This window comes from Euprymna scolopes, chromosome 3 (genome assembly GCF_053919585.1).
Source record: "Euprymna scolopes isolate OS-2025 chromosome 3, ASM5391958v1, whole genome shotgun sequence".
Taxonomy (NCBI): domain Eukaryota; kingdom Metazoa; phylum Mollusca; class Cephalopoda; order Sepiida; family Sepiolidae; genus Euprymna; species Euprymna scolopes.
Genome location: NC_136484.1, coordinates 85,750,128 through 85,767,024, shown reverse-complemented (window position 1 = coordinate 85,767,024; position 16,897 = coordinate 85,750,128). Strand labels below are relative to the sequence as shown.

The 16,897-nt window shown below is 28.0% G+C and overlaps 1 protein-coding gene across 2 annotated transcripts in view; it reads right to left on the bottom strand.

The window, feature by feature from the left end:
• LOC145256897 (telomere repeats-binding bouquet formation protein 1-like) overlaps positions 1–16,897 on the bottom strand; it is a 199,075-nt gene that overhangs the window by 136,225 nt on the left and 45,953 nt on the right. For both annotated transcript variants that reach the window (XM_080115613.1, XM_080115615.1), the window contains exon 2: positions 938–1,048. In XM_080115613.1, the coding sequence (XP_079971739.1) occupies positions 938–1,048 (111 nt within the window). The remainder of the gene's footprint in view (positions 1–937; positions 1,049–16,897) is intronic.

The following is a 16,897-nucleotide window of genomic DNA, read 5'->3' as shown; positions in this document are numbered from 1 at the left end:
AGAAAACAAAATAACAATGTAACTTTTTTTCAATTGTTGACTATGTTTTGTCCAATCTGTGCAGACGACATAGTAACAAATAGTAACTCCAACACTGATTTGCAGTTATTTCTGGATAATCGTCTGAAGTACTTGAGCTTGGTTTTTCTATTAACATGCCCAAGACTAAATACATGACAACTGATAAAAAACAAACTCCTCTTAACATTAACAGCCAACTAATTGAACAAGTTACAGAATTTTCTTACCTTGGCAAAAACTGTCCTCATCTAATGATGGTCAAACAACTGAATTGGTTTAGGTTGAACTGACTTCACAAAAAATAAAATTACCTGAACACAAACCATACAAAACCAAAGCAAAAATGTATAATGCATATGTTCTTCTAATAGTCTTATACAGACTTGAATGTGTCAAATAAACCATAATATTAGGTCTGAAAGTAAAACATCTCCAAAACCATATCGTGTACTTCATGAGTGATTATAAACTATCTGATCACATCAGTATTGCAGAGTTGCAAAAATTCACTGGAATCTCATCGGTGTCCTCTGTAATCAAATGTAAAGTCTTGTGATTGTTTCATCACAGTAAGCATTCTAGTGTAGCGCTATGCAAAATCTGTTGAAGACATAATATAAGGAAGCCGGTCAAAATACAGACTAAAGCAAAGATGGATAGACTTAATGAACATGAACTTGAAACAAGTGAACAACTTGGCCCAAAATTGTAAAGTATGGAAAACATTCAGCCATATTAGTTTGTATTTTGCAGTAAAAAAAGATGTTTAATAATAAAAAAAAAAAAAGATAGAAACACTGTACTTAGAACAGAATGTTTAAAACATATATAGAAGAATCTTGAGAATTCTAAAACAAGTTATGAACCCAATAAACATTTATTAAATAATTGACATGTATAAACTTTGATGACTTACTGTGTGATGAGCATAGTAAGGATATAGACAGCAGGCTCTTTTTTAAGCATTCTACATCATCCAAATGATACTTCATACAGTCCACCATCAATTTCACCTTTTGCTCAGCTTCTACAAGAAATGAAGATAAATTCATGCTTTAAAAATTTGAATTTCTAAATCAACAACTAAATAAAATTCATCTAAAAAAAAAAAAAAAAAAAATGAAAAACAAAATCCTTATTTTATCCCAGAAATTGTAACTTCATTGTAAAGAAAGTTTGGATGCAAATCCTTAGCAAGAAACATCTTTCAACTGTTATAACAAATTTTTACTGATGATAAAGAAATAAAAAAAAAAAAATAAATAAAAAGCAAAAAAAAGAAGAAACCAATGGACAAGTTCCATTAAAATATGATCTAAGGGTTAGTTAAAGTGCTGCAAATCTGTTGCAGGTATTAGTAATCAGTATTGTCAAAACTATCAGCAAAGGTTATTTTGGAGAAAATAATCATATTGTTATTTGTCAATTATAATTATCTATTAGGACAGATTCAAGTGGGAATTTGTTCCTACTCATTGCACAAAAAGCTATTTTCCCAAATAATACTCAGGGTTTGATCTTCCTGAAAAAGAATTTATTTCAGTTTCTGAGACATTTTTTATGTTGAAACAATATTTCTAAATCATTTTTATGTTGAAACAATATTTCTAAATCATTTTTATGTTGAAACAATATTTCTAAATCATTTTTATGTTGAAACAATATTTCTAAATCATTTTTATGTTGAAACAATATTTCTAAATCATTTTTATGTTGAAACAATATTTCTAAATCATTTTTATGTTGAAACAATATTTCTAAATCATTTTTATGTTGAAACAATATTTCTAAATCATTTTTATGTTGAAACAATATTTCTAAATCATTTTTATGTTGAAACAATATTTCTAAATCATTTTTATGTTGAAACAATATTTCTAAATCATTTTTATGTTGAAACAATATTTCTAAATCATTTTTATGTTGAAACAATATTTCTAAATCATTTTTATGTTGAAACAATATTTCTAAATCATTTTTATGTTGAAACAATATTTCTAAATCATTTTTATGTTGAAACAATATTTCTAAATCATTTTTATGTTGAAACAATATTTCTAAATCATTTTTATGTTGAAACAATATTTCTAAATCATTTTTATGTTGAAACAATATTTCTAAATCATTTTTATGTTGAAACAATATTTCTAAATCATTTTTATGTTGAAACATTATTTCTAAATCATTTTTCTGTTGAAACATTATTTCTAAATCATTTTTATGTTGAAACATTATTTCTAAATCATTTTTATGTTGAAACATTATTTCTAAGATAGAGCTACAATACTAAATCATTTTAGAATGCATTATCATAATAACGCCATCATTATAAGCCTGTATTGTAACAAGGCACATAAACATCCTCAGAACAGAAAGAGATTGCCAGGTAAAAAATGCAACAGTTAGTGTCAGTTTTGTGTTTTCTTACACCAGGCATAGATGGACTTGAATCAGTAAGATAGCACAATGTAACCAGCTGTTCCAGAAGTTATCTTTGGTTCGCATTTTTATGTTTTCTCCTTTGGCAAAATATAGTCTACAATCATACTGGCAACTGCATTTCCAAAAATTTCTTTATTGGTTTAGCATTGATGGAAACGAAAACACATGTCACAGCCCATTTATAAGTCAAACAACTCAAGAGTGATTAGTTAAAAGAAAAAGGTACAGGTCAAAAGAGAATTATCATATTAGTCCCAATGTCAAAATATTGACAGGTTTGTATTATTTGGATTATTCAGATTATTGATCTAATCTCGAGTTATTTTCACAATGTTAAGGTTGATGTAATCTTCGGCCTACTTCAGGTGTATCTTATCAAACTCAGGAATCTGCAAAGAATTTCAAGCAGAACCTTTAATTGAATTCACAGGAGTAACAGAGGTTTTAAGTAATTCACAATTTTATTCTTATTATCACATAAAATTGACATGTTGACGGTACTCACAAGTTTGCAGTTGCTGTCTTCATTTAACCCATAATTGGAGTAGATATTATTCAGCTTTTTCATCTACAAGGCTCCAAATCACAGCTGAGAGGAGATGGACTAACATTTTTTCCAATGTGATATAACAGTTCTGGCAGAACTCAAACACAATATGCAGAATCCTTGCCACAATCAATACTTTAAAGCTTTGATCATTAGTAATCTTATAAACTAATAAAAAAAACTTGCAATTAAAAAATGGCTAAACAGTATTTTTGTTGATTGTGATTGTCGGACTGACTTCCTCATCTTGGTTGTTATTGTCACAACGTTTCGGCCGTTTTGCCCTCCGGCCTTCATAACATTGAAAAACAGAGAATCAGCAACTATGTCCCAAAGCCTAGCTGGAGTCCGAACACGGTACCCCTGTAATAATAATAAAGGGTTGGGTTCGAGACTCCTAACAAACCGTTCACCTGACGAAGGCCGGAGGGCAAAACGGCCGAAACGTTGTGACAATAACAACCAAGATGAGGAAGTCAGTCCGACAATCACAATCAATGAAAACAACTCATCTCAAAAATACAGACAATTAGTATTTTTGTTTTTAACATCTGCAAAGATATACAAATTAATATACCATACAATCATTTATTTCTGAAATGAAAACTTTTCTAGTTATGAATAGGCCTGACAATGATTTATAATGTTCCTCCATCTCTTCTGAACACTAGTATTTCTAAATGTGAGAATCCTCCAATTTATAATAAAAACTATTGTGTGTGTATATGTGTGTGTTTAAATATGTGGCACTAAGACAATCCTCCACAAAATTGTGTTAAGAAGAATTTGCATGCAAAAGAAAGAATCAGTAAAACAAAAACAAAAAAAAACAATAGGATATCGGGAGTATCATCACTTCTGTTTGACTGGACTAATGTTTAGGGGAGCTGGAGAAATGTATAAAGTTATTTGGCCTTACATGACTAAAAAAAATCTGATTTTCCAAAATAGTTGTCCGTGGAGTATGTAAATGCCATGCCATCCTAATAATTACTGACTGTAAATGAGCCTATTTGGTATCAATACATGAGAGTGATGGAATAATATAATAGAAAAGCTTGTAATAGAACATTTTACTTTGTAAGAGATCACACAATTCATCTTCTGTTTGCATGAGAACTGAACACAAAGTGTATCTTTTGCGTTCAAATTTAGTGGGATTAAATGTGTAAAGTAGAGATCAGAGAAGAGTAGAGTCCTTTCATCAGACAAAGAGATACAGACATTGCTTAATGGATAATACAAATAACAAACGACTTAATTGAATGTTTACTTTCTTATGTTTTAAAAATGGCACACCTTTAAAAGAAATGGGATCTTGTGTTAGATCCCTTGTTCAATAAAAGACTAACTTATTATTTAGTGGTTCATGTATTATAAAATATGGTTTTAACATTTGAAAAGTGGCAGAGTTATAATCAGTGTATTCATAAAGAATCACTTAGACAAATGTTTTAAAAAGATCATATGGCCAAATGTAAATCTTTTAAGAAAATAGAAATGTATCAACAAATAGTTGGTTCACTGTATCGGAGATTTGAAGCACAATTTTTTGGACAGCAGTTGATAGATCTTACCCTTACCTTGGCCTTCGTAATATGTGTCATTAAGGCCCATCATCATTAATTACTTATAAATTACATTTAAAAAGGACACAATTTGATTTATCATAAAACTGAATATTATTCAATATAAATAAAAAAAAGTTATACATATAAAATTGCAAATGTTCGAAGGGGAAGACAATCAAATTCCCTTTTAAATCTTTAATGTTATGGAATGTCTTCTGTTATCTGTATTCTAATTCACCAGCAATACTTTCAGTTAATGCACGTTTAAGGGCAGAATTTTTCAAACATATTTTTGAGTTAGGTGACTCTCTAAAATTGATCGATGCTAAATAGGAGGGACAGTTTGGTAGAATTCAATGAATAGCACCATTCTGAAGATATGGTTTCTTTAATCTAACTGTAATTATGTTGCCCGTTTTTTCATCAAATGCTAATGTCACCAGCTGTATATCCTCAGGTTTGTTGAATAGTATTCTGGGCAATGCCGGAATTATTGCTAGTTGTGTACACACGCATATGGGACTGGATGTATACAAATATTGTGGAAAACTTCAAACCAAGAAATATCTTCATAAGTCATAACAATTGCAAGAAGTGTGTAGGAACTTTGAAATCCACATTCTTCAACTGACAATATTTGAAAACAGTCATATTGAAATTTGGCCTAGGACGAATTTACTAAGGCCCAGTGGAATGCGGCATGGAAAAACGAAATTCCTATGTAAAGTTTTTGTAAGTAAAAAATGCCAGCCAAGGAAAAAGTCAATTAGAGAGACGAGACGACTAGTTATCATTTTGTGTCACCCACAACACTCCACCACGCCTCATCTCTCTCTCTCTCCATAGCACATTGAGAAGAAATTGAACAGAAAATAAATTGTCATTCCTTTTTTATAAACTTATGTCAAGTGTTTTTGTGAAACAACTAATTGTCTCATATACATTCATCAAGAACTTGAAACTCTATTCAACAGATTAAATATACGATAAAATACTGTTAAAAACAAAAGAACGTAACATAACGTAACAATATTACTTTAAATTGGTGAACATAACAATATTACTTTAAATTGGTAAATAACATAGTATAACATAACAATATTACTTTAAATTGGTAAATAACATAGTATAACATAACAATATTACTTTAAATTGGTAAATAACATAGCATAACGTAACAATATTACTTTAAATTGGTAAATAACATAGTATAACATAACAATATTACTTTATATTGGTAAATAACATAGCATAACGTAACAATATTACTTTAAATTGGTAAAGAACATAGCATAACATAATAATATTACTTTATATTGGTAAATAACATAGCATAACGTATCAATATTACTTTAAATTGGTAAATAACATAACATAATATTACTTTAAATTGGTAAATAACATAACGTAATAATATTACTTTAAAATGGTAAAGAACATAACATAACGTAACAATATTACTATAAATTGGTAAATAACATAGCATAACATAACAATATTACTATAAATTGGTAAATAACATAACATAACGTAACAATATTACTTTAAATTGGTAAAGAACATAGCATAACATAACATTATTACTTTAAATTGGTAAAGAACATAGCATAACATAACAATATTACTTTAAATTGGTAAAGAACATAACGTAACAATATTACTTTAAATTGGTAAAGAACATAACGTAACAATATTACTTTAAATTGGTAAAGAACATAACGTAACAATATTACTTTAAATTGGTAAATAACATAGCATAACATAACAATATTACTTTAAATTGGTAACCATTATAGCATAACGTAACAATATTACTTTAAATTGGTAAAGAACATAACATAACATAACAATATTACTTTAAATTGGTAAAGAACATAGCATAACATAACAATATTACTTTAAATTGGTAAATAACATAGCATAACATAACAATATTACTTTAAATTGGTAACCATTATAGCATAACGTAACAATATTACTTTAAATTGGTAAAGAACATAGCATAACATAACAATATTACTTTAAATTGGTAAAGAACATAGCATAACATAACAATATTACTTTAAATTGGTAAAGAACATAACGTAACAATATTACTTTAAATTGGTAAATAACATAGCATAACATAACAATATTACTTTAAATTGGTAACCATTATAGCATAACGTAACAATATTACTTTAAATTGGTAAAGAACATAGCATAACATAACAATATTACTTTAAATTGGTAACCATTATAGCATAACGTAACAATATTACTTTAAATTGGTAAAGAACATAGCATAACATAACAATATTACTTTAAATTGGTAAAGAACATAGCATAACATAACAATATTACTTTAAATTGGTAAATAAAATAGTATAACATAACAATATTACTTTAAATTGGTAAATAACATAGTATAACATAACAATATTACTTTATATTGGTAAATAACATAACATAAGGTAACAATATTACTTTAAATTGGTAAATAACATAGCATAACGTAACAATATTACTTTAAATTGGTAAATAACATAGTATAACATAACAATATTACTTTATATTGGTAAATAACATAGCATAACGTAACAATATTACTTTAAATGGGTAAAGAACATAGCATAACATAATAATATTACTTTATATTGGTAAATAACATAGCATAACGTATCAATATTACTTTAAATTGGTAAATAACATAACATAATATTACTTTAAATTGGTAAATAACATAACGTAATAATATTACTTTAAAATGGTAAAGAACATAACATAACGTAACAATATTACTATAAATTGGTAAATAACATAACATAACGTAACAATATTACTTTAAATTGGTAAAGAACATAACATAACGTAACAATATTACTTTAAATTGGTAAAGAACATAGCATAACATAACAATATTACTTTAAATTGGTAAAGAACATAACATAACAATATTACTTTAAATTGGTAAAGAACATAACGTAACAATATTACTTTAAATTGGTAAAGAACATAACGTAACAATATTACTTTAAATTGGTAAAGAACATAACGTAACAATATTACTTTAAATTGGTAAATAACATAGCATAACATAACAATATTACTTTAAATTGGTAACCATTATAGCATAACGTAACAATATTACTTTAAATTGGTAAAGAACATAACATAACATAACAATATTACTTTAAATTGGTAAAGAACATAGCATAACATAACAATATTACTTTAAATTGGTAAATAACATAGCATAACATAACAATATTACTTTAAATTGGTAACCATTATAGCATAACGTAACAATATTACTTTTAATTGGTAAAGAACATAGCATAACATAACAATATTACTTTAAATTGGTAAAGAACATAGCATAACATAACAATATTACTTTAAATTGGTAAAGAACATAACGTAACAATATTACTTTAAATTGGTAAATAACATAGCATAACATAACAATATTACTTTAAATTGGTAACCATTATAGCATAACGTAACAATATTACTTTAAATTGGTAAAGAACATAGCATAACATAACAATATTACTTTAAATTGGTAAAGAACATAGCATAACATAACAATATTACTTTAAATTGGTAAAGAACATAGCATAACATAACAATATTACTTTAAATTGGTAAAGAACATAGCATAACATAACAATATTACTTTAAATTGGTAACCATTATAGCATAACGTAACAATATTACTTTAAATTGGTAAAGAACATAGCATAACATAACAATATTACTTTAAATTGGTAAAGAACATAGCATAACATAACAATATTACTTTAAATTGGTAAATAAAATAGTATAACATAACAATATTACTTTAAGTTGGTAAATAACATAGTATAACATAACAATATTACTTTATATTGGTAAATAACATAACATAAGGTAACAATATTACTTTAAATTGGTAAATAACATAGCATAACGTAACAATATTACTTTAAATTGGTAAATAACATAGTATAACATAACAATATTACTTTATATTGGTAAATAACATAGCATAACGTAACAATATTACTTTAAATTGGTAAAGAACATAGCATAACATAATAATATTACTTTATATTGGTAAATAACATAGCATAACGTATCAATATTACTTTAAATTGGTAAATAACATAACATAATATTACTTTAAATTGGTAAATAACATAACGTAATAATATTACTTTAAAATGGTAAAGAACATAACATAACGTAACAATATTACTATAAATTGGTAAATAACATAACATAACGTAACAATATTACTTTAAATTGGTAAAGAACATAGCATAACATAACAATATTACTTTAAATTGGTAAAGAACATAACATAACAATATTACTTTAAATTGGTAAAGAACATAACGTAACAATATTACTTTAAATTGGTAAAGAACATAGCATAACATAACAATATTACTTTAAATTGGTAAAGAACATAACATAACAATATTACTTTAAATTGGTAAAGAACATAACGTAACAATATTACTTTAAATTGGTAAAGAACATAACGTAACAATATTACTTTAAATTGGTAAAGAACATAACGTAACAATATTACTTTAAATTGGTAAAGAACATAACATAACAATATTACTTTAAATTGGTAAAGAACATAACGTAACAATATTACTTTAAATTGGTAAAGAACATAACATAACAATATTACTTTAAATTGGTAAAGAACATAACGTAACAATATTACTTTAAATTGGTAAAGAACATAACGTAACAATATTACTTTAAATTGGTAAATAACATAACATAACAATATTACTTTAAATTGGTAAAGAACATAGCATAACATAACAATATTACTTTAAATTGGTAACCATTATAGCATAACGTAACAATATTACTTTAAATTGGTAAAGAACATAACATAACATAACAATATTACTTTAAATTGGTAAAGAACATAGCATAACATAACAATATTACTTTAAATTGGTAAATAACATAGCATAACATAACAATATTACTTTAAATTGGTAACCATTATAGCATAACGTAACAATATTACTTTAAATTGGTAAAGAACATAGCATAACATAACAATATTACTTTAAATTGGTAAAGAACATAGCATAACATAACAATATTACTTTAAATTGGTAAAGAACATAGCATAACATAACAATATTACTTTAAATTCGTAAATAACATAGTATAACATAACAATATTACTTTAAATTGGTAACCATTATAGCATAACGTAACAATATTACTTTAAATTGGTAAAGAACATAACATAACATAACAATATTACTTTAAATTGGTAAAGAACATAGCATAACATAACAATATTACTTTAAATTGGTAAAGAACATAACATAACAATATTACTTTAAATTGGTAAAGAACATAACATAACAATATTACTTTAAATTGGTAAAGAACATAACGTAACAATATTACTTTAAATTGGTAAAGAACATAACGTAACAATATTACTTTAAATTGGTAAATAACATAGCATAATGTAACAATATTACTTTAAATTGGTAACCATTATAGCATAACGTAACAATATTACTTTAAATTGGTAACCATTATAGCATAACGTAACAATATTACTTTAAATTGGTAAAGAACATAGCATAACGTAATATTACTTTAAATTGGTAACAAATATAGCATAACGTAACAATATTACTTTAAATTGGTAACCATTATAGCATAACGTAACAATATTACTTTAAATTGGTAAAGAACATAGCATAACATAACAATATTACTTTAAATTGGTAAAGAACATAACAACAATATTACTTTAAATTGGTAAAGAACATAACGTAACAATATTACTTTAAATTGGTAAAGAACATAGCATAACATAACAATATTACTTTAAATTGGTAACCATTATAGCATAACATAACAATATTACTTTAAATTGGTAAAGAACATAGCATAACATAACAATATTACTTTAAATTGGTAAAGAACATAACATAACAATATTACTTTAAATTGGTAAAGAACATAACATAACAATATTACTTTAAATTGGTAAAGAACATAACGTAACAATATTACTTTAAATTGGTAAAGAACATAACGTAACAATATTACTTTAAATTGGTAAATAACATAGCATAATGTAACAATATTACTTTAAATTGGTAACCATTATAGCATAACGTAACAATATTACTTTAAATTGGTAACCATTATAGCATAACGTAACAATATTACTTTAAATTGGTAAAGAACATAGCATAACGTAATATTACTTTAAATTGGTAACAAATATAGCATAACGTAACAATATTACTTTAAATTGGTAACCATTATAGCATAACGTAACAATATTACTTTAAATTGGTAAAGAACATAGCATAACATAACAATATTACTTTAAATTGGTAAAGAACATAACAACAATATTACTTTAAATTGGTAAAGAACATAACGTAACAATATTACTTTAAATTGGTAAAGAACATAGCATAACGTAACAATGTTACTTTAAATTGGTAACCATTATAGCATAACGTAACAATATTACTTTAAATTGGTAAAGAACATAGCATAACGTAACAATATTACTTTAAATTGGTAAATAACATAGCATAACGTAACAATATTACTTTAAATTGGTAACCATTATAGTATAACGTAACAATATTACTTTAAATTGGTAAAGAACATAGCATAACGTAACAATATTACTTTAAATTGGTAACAAATATAGCATAACGTAACAATATTACTTTAAATTGGTAAAGAACATGGCATAACGTAACAACATTACTTTAAATTGGTAAATAACATAACATAACAATATTACTTTAAATTGGTAAAGAACATAACATAACGTAACAATATTACTTTAAATTGGTAAAGAACATAACGTAACAATATTACTTTAAATTGGTAACAAATATAGCATAACGTAACAATATTACTTTAAATTGGTAAAGAACATAACATAACGTAACAATATTACTTTAAATTGGTAAAGGAACATAGTATAACATAACATTATTTTAAATTGGTGAAATTAAATTGATAAGAAAAAAATCTGAGAAAAACGAAACGAAATCATTTCTTTATAATGAAACTTGGTGTGTAAGAAATTCAGATTTACTTTCAAATCTACCCAAGCTGTGCTCATTAGTTCTTCAAATAACACCTTCAAGTATATTGCATCCCTTCCTCCCAACTAGTGGTGGGACGATTAATCGGAATCGTAAGAATCATGTATTTTGGCGGTAATCGGAATCGTATCGTTAAAAAATACCTTAGATTTATGATTCTTTCATTACGATTCCCTTACATTATTAAGTTGAACTGTTTGTTTGAAGTGAGATTAATGCTGTCAAAAATTTATGATGAAAATGTCAAAACTATTCATTAACATATTTAATATGATATACAGATTAAATTGACGATACAATTAAAATCCAAATAACTACAGCATAACACAACAGGTTGAAAATGAAGTTCACATACCTCAAGAAATAATTTAAGCAATAACCATAACAAAAGTTGAACTCTTTAAAAACTAAGAAAGGAGAGTAAAATAATAATATATACAATATCATCATAAAGTCACGATCAGGACTAAAAGTTCATTAAATTTATTTAAAAGTAACTAAAAATATATAATCTATAACTCAATGAAAAATTTTATTTATTATTACGACACGAGGTTTAGAAAATATCTCATGTAAAAGTATTTGTTTACGAGGTTAAAAAAAAAGCCATTGTTTTTCAACAGTCTTTATGCCAAGATACACTTTTTTAAGATACTAACATACACATACAGTTAAAGGAAAAGAACTTTAATAATTATTAAAAAATCCATTTAACGATATATTTGATAAGTATTAAATATCGCTATGAAATTTCAAATTTTAATAATCATCAAACTTTTAAAAATTCTTAATTTGCTGTATTCACTTGGCAAGAAATTCTTAATTACATGTATCCAAATGTAAAATAATTCCTAGTCTTTCGGTAAAATAATTCCTAGCCTTTCGGAAATAAAAATGCAATCACTTGTGTAGTTTCTTCTGCAATTCGGTACAACTACACAGCATGGTATCTTTGAGAATTACAAAACAAAAGAACTATCTTCTTTCAGTTTTGTCATTAGACATTATCTACTTCCGGTCATTTCTTGGAACTTGTGATGAAATTCAATAACATCAGCAGATTACATGACTTCAGTTCCTCGGCCTTCTTAATATTATGACAGCCACACCCTTACACCATTATGTTTCTCACAAATCAAATCATTACACCGTTATGTTTTTCACAAATTAAAGGGAAATTATGTTTATAGTTGTTTAAATTATCAACTGCTTACAAAACTCAAAAACTCAATTCTTTTAGGAAGAGCAATGCTTTATGCTATGTGGTAGTCATTATCTCTCATATTGGAGAGAGATAAAATCTATTGTGGGAAGCACCAGAACCGATAATGTACACAGAAAACTTCATAATTTCTCCTACTTTTGTGGTGTGCAGAGATAGCTATGGGGTAAAAATGCTGACCACTACTAGCAGTCAGGTTTTGAATTTTAGCTTGAAGCATTCATCATGTCTCGCAACAGTGAGGAGTTATAATTATCTCTACTTGTCTCTAAACATAATAAATTCGCCCATTTTTCAATTAAATCAATTGATTGCCTGCTCTAGTTGGAGACCCACTATGGTGTACTGGAAGAAAGCTTCACATATCTCCCTGCAGTTACTTAGTCCACAATACATAATAATCTATATTGCACTGCAGAGAATCTACTGTTGATTTTATAAATTTATCTGTAAATAATGGCTTCACTTAAAGTTTAAAATGCAAAAGTCAAGTATTATGGTTCAATTGTGCTCTAAACAGAAATATTCATTTTGAATGTGCCCCAAAGTACCAACTGTTCATTTTACAAAATTATTTTTACATAATCACTTGAATTAAAGTTAAACATACAAAAGTCAAGTATCATGGTTCAATTATGCTCTGAAAAGAAACATTTGTTTTAAACGCGCCCCTGTCTTATAAAAGAACCTACAATTGATTTTATAGGCTGGGCCTTTCTGCTTGGTGGTGATAAAACTTTGGTCAAAATCAGACAAATTTTTTCAATTATCAATTTTCGATACTTATCGGATGCGTTCCAATGCAAAACCTTTGTAAGAATATTTGCAGACACATCAAGTACCTTTGAGTGAAATTAAGAAAAATCGGCTCAGAGTTCATAGGGAACAAACACACACAGACTAAGATCCTTTTATATAATAGTGCATAGATACATACAAGCCCAAGACTAAAAGACTACAATGTTAGAAAAACAAACACAACCAATCCAATTTCCTTTCAATGTTCTCCTTGATTTATGAGGAATTCTACCCTTGCTCCTTCTTCTAAAGCCTAATTCTTAATGAGTATGAAAGCCATAACACTTTCTGTGTTTGACCTCCTACCCACCCACAAAGCTTCCCATCTGCAAGGAAACCAACATTAAGCTTAAAAGTCAAACAGGGGGACTTGTAAGATTTATTGTTGTCATACAATATTCATTGTGTCCAATGTAAACACACAACTCATTCTGGAGAAAGATTAAATAAACAAAGCTTGTTTTTCTCATTTTTTCTGAGAATGAAAACCGGTCAGATTGAAAATGGTAAAAGAGTGGCAAGCTTTATCTAATAAAAATGTCCTTCTTTTAGCAAAAGATATCTTAGTCACAAGATTAGAAAGTGAAAGTTTTACTTTGAACTATTAAGAGATAAAATAAAGTTACAAAATCATCCAGGTCCCTCTTCTACATTTAAAACAATACAATGGGTCATCCATTGAGCTCAGGAAAAAGTATTTTCAGAGTTAGTTAATTAAAAAGAAATAAAAAAAACAAATATAAAATTAGTAATTTTCTGCTTAATATCTTTCTCTTTTCTCCAACCATGGATGAAATAGTATTACTACTTGTGATGATAGGTCCTTTTATTAATATAAATAATAGACTATACTTAACTTAAATTTTATCAACTTTAGCTGGTGGGAGAAAGAGTAGGAGAGAAAAACTAGTGATAGATGCCATATAAAATAACAGAGAATGCTTCAAACAACATGTTACAGAAAAGAAAAGCAATAGAGAGAAATTTAGTTAGAGATGGTTCACTTGACGAATGAATTGTAAATTATAGCTAATTTTAATGCTTCTAGCATTAAAACAATTTTTTTAAACATAACTCAATCCAGAACTAAATAACATCTTGTATGTATTGTGTATTTTGTGTTATTAAAGTATATTTGAAAAACCCTTTAGGAAATGTTGATTAATTCAGTTCAAGACAAATAACAGATTATTGGTGAATAGCAAAGGACATACGATTTGAAAAGGAAAATATCCAGACTCTACACAAGGGATGATTGATATTTTTTTTTTCAACACTTATCAAGGCCTGGAAGCCACTTGAGTGTACAGTGGTCAAAGGGAACATGTCGTAGTTATCTTTAGTAGTAGAAATTTGGTAAATTGGATTACTTAAGAAGATGGTTCATCAAGAATTTGTTTATGTTAGACTTGAAGACAACCATATTTTAGTCAGTTGGAAAGCAGGAACACTGAACAGAGTTCCACAGGTGTGCAGTATTAAGAAAGAAGCTTTGTTCATGGAATCTACGTTTAGGTTTAGGCACAGATAAAGAGTGAGGGAAATTATTGACAGTAGTTCAGCTAAACAAGTGTTTTTCGTTAAAGTCAGGACAGGGGGCACCATAGATTGGAGCTCAGACAAGCACTTATGAAAATAACAATAAAGCAGACAGGCTTGCAACATCTCTTCTGGGGGAAAGACGTTACAAGGAAGAGAAAAAGATATCTCGCACTAGGCTACAAAGTCAAGATAAACTGCTTCTAGCAGCTCCTGCCAAGACATAGCAACAGTACTCCATCCTTGGACATACTTGGCTCTTATACAGGTAGAGAATTGCATCACCAGTGAGATATCTACTGGAGTAGTAGAACGATCCAATCATTTTACCAGCAGCTTTGGCAACAGATTTAATGTACGTGTTCCATCTCAAATCAGGAGTAAAAGTCACACCTAGAAGCTTGTCAAAACATGGAGCCTCCTCAAGTTAAGAGCCATTCATTTCAGTTGATGCCAGACGGGGATCAGAGCATTGAAAATGGAAAGATAGAAGCTTGGTTTTAGATGCATTAAAATTAACCAGGTGCCTCTTTCCCTATTCCACCATTTGATCAAGATCAGAGGAGGGAGAATCAGAGAGAACTTAGTTATTTAATGCCTTTGAAGTGTTGCCATAGATGATAGTGTCATCAGCATAAATGTCTACAAATGATCTTAGGATGTGATTTGGGAGATAGTTTGGCCCAGGATGGAACTTTGAGGGACTCCAGCATTAATACTGTGAGCTTCTGATTTCTGCTCATCAACCACTACTCTTATGAACCTATCAGAGAGAAATGATTTAATAATTGAAAAGATATTTCCAGCTATACCATAGCTGATGATCTTGTGGAGTAGATCTTTATGCCATACCCTATCAAAGGCCTTTAATATGTCAAAGGCAATTGCCCTAGAAAGGAAGCCCCTGTTGAGAGGTTCGCTAACCCTATGAGATATAACAGTTAGCACATCTGCTGTAGATCTATCAGAATGGAAGCCATATTGCATGTCCTTAAGGAGGATAGTTTTGCTGAGATGGTTGACTACTTCTCTATTTAACACAGATTCTAGCAACTTACTCATGATGCACAGGAGACTGATTAGGCTGTATTGAGAAGGAGATGACCAATCACCTGAATTTTTAAATATGAGACATACTAATAAGGTTTTCCAGAGTGTTGGGAAGCATTTCTCCTTAAGACAGCACTTAAAAATAGCTTTGTAAGTATGGAAGCTAGTTCTTGTTGAAGCTTTTTGAGTACTATAATAGGAATTCCATCAGGGCCAGTTGCTTTACTGGAATCAAGGTTTTTGATTAGTTTAGCAACATCATACACAGATATTTGTAAGTTGCATAGCGTGTTTTCACACAGGAGGAAATATGGGGAATTGGCGGTCCTGATCACATAGGGTAGAATTAGTTGCAAAGTTTTTGGCAAAGAGTTTGGCTTTGTCCGATGCTGACGAAATTACCTCAGGTCCATGGATAGTGGTTGGGATAGAGCACACACTTCTATTCAAGACCGTTTATTATTTGTCAATATTGGTGGGAACCAAACCGCTGCTCAGCTACTTTGAACTTGACAGACTGAGCATACAACTCTCATGCATTCTTTATCAATCTTTTACAGTGGTTGCTGGCAGTCCTGAAGGTGACTCCAGTCTCAGTACATCTATT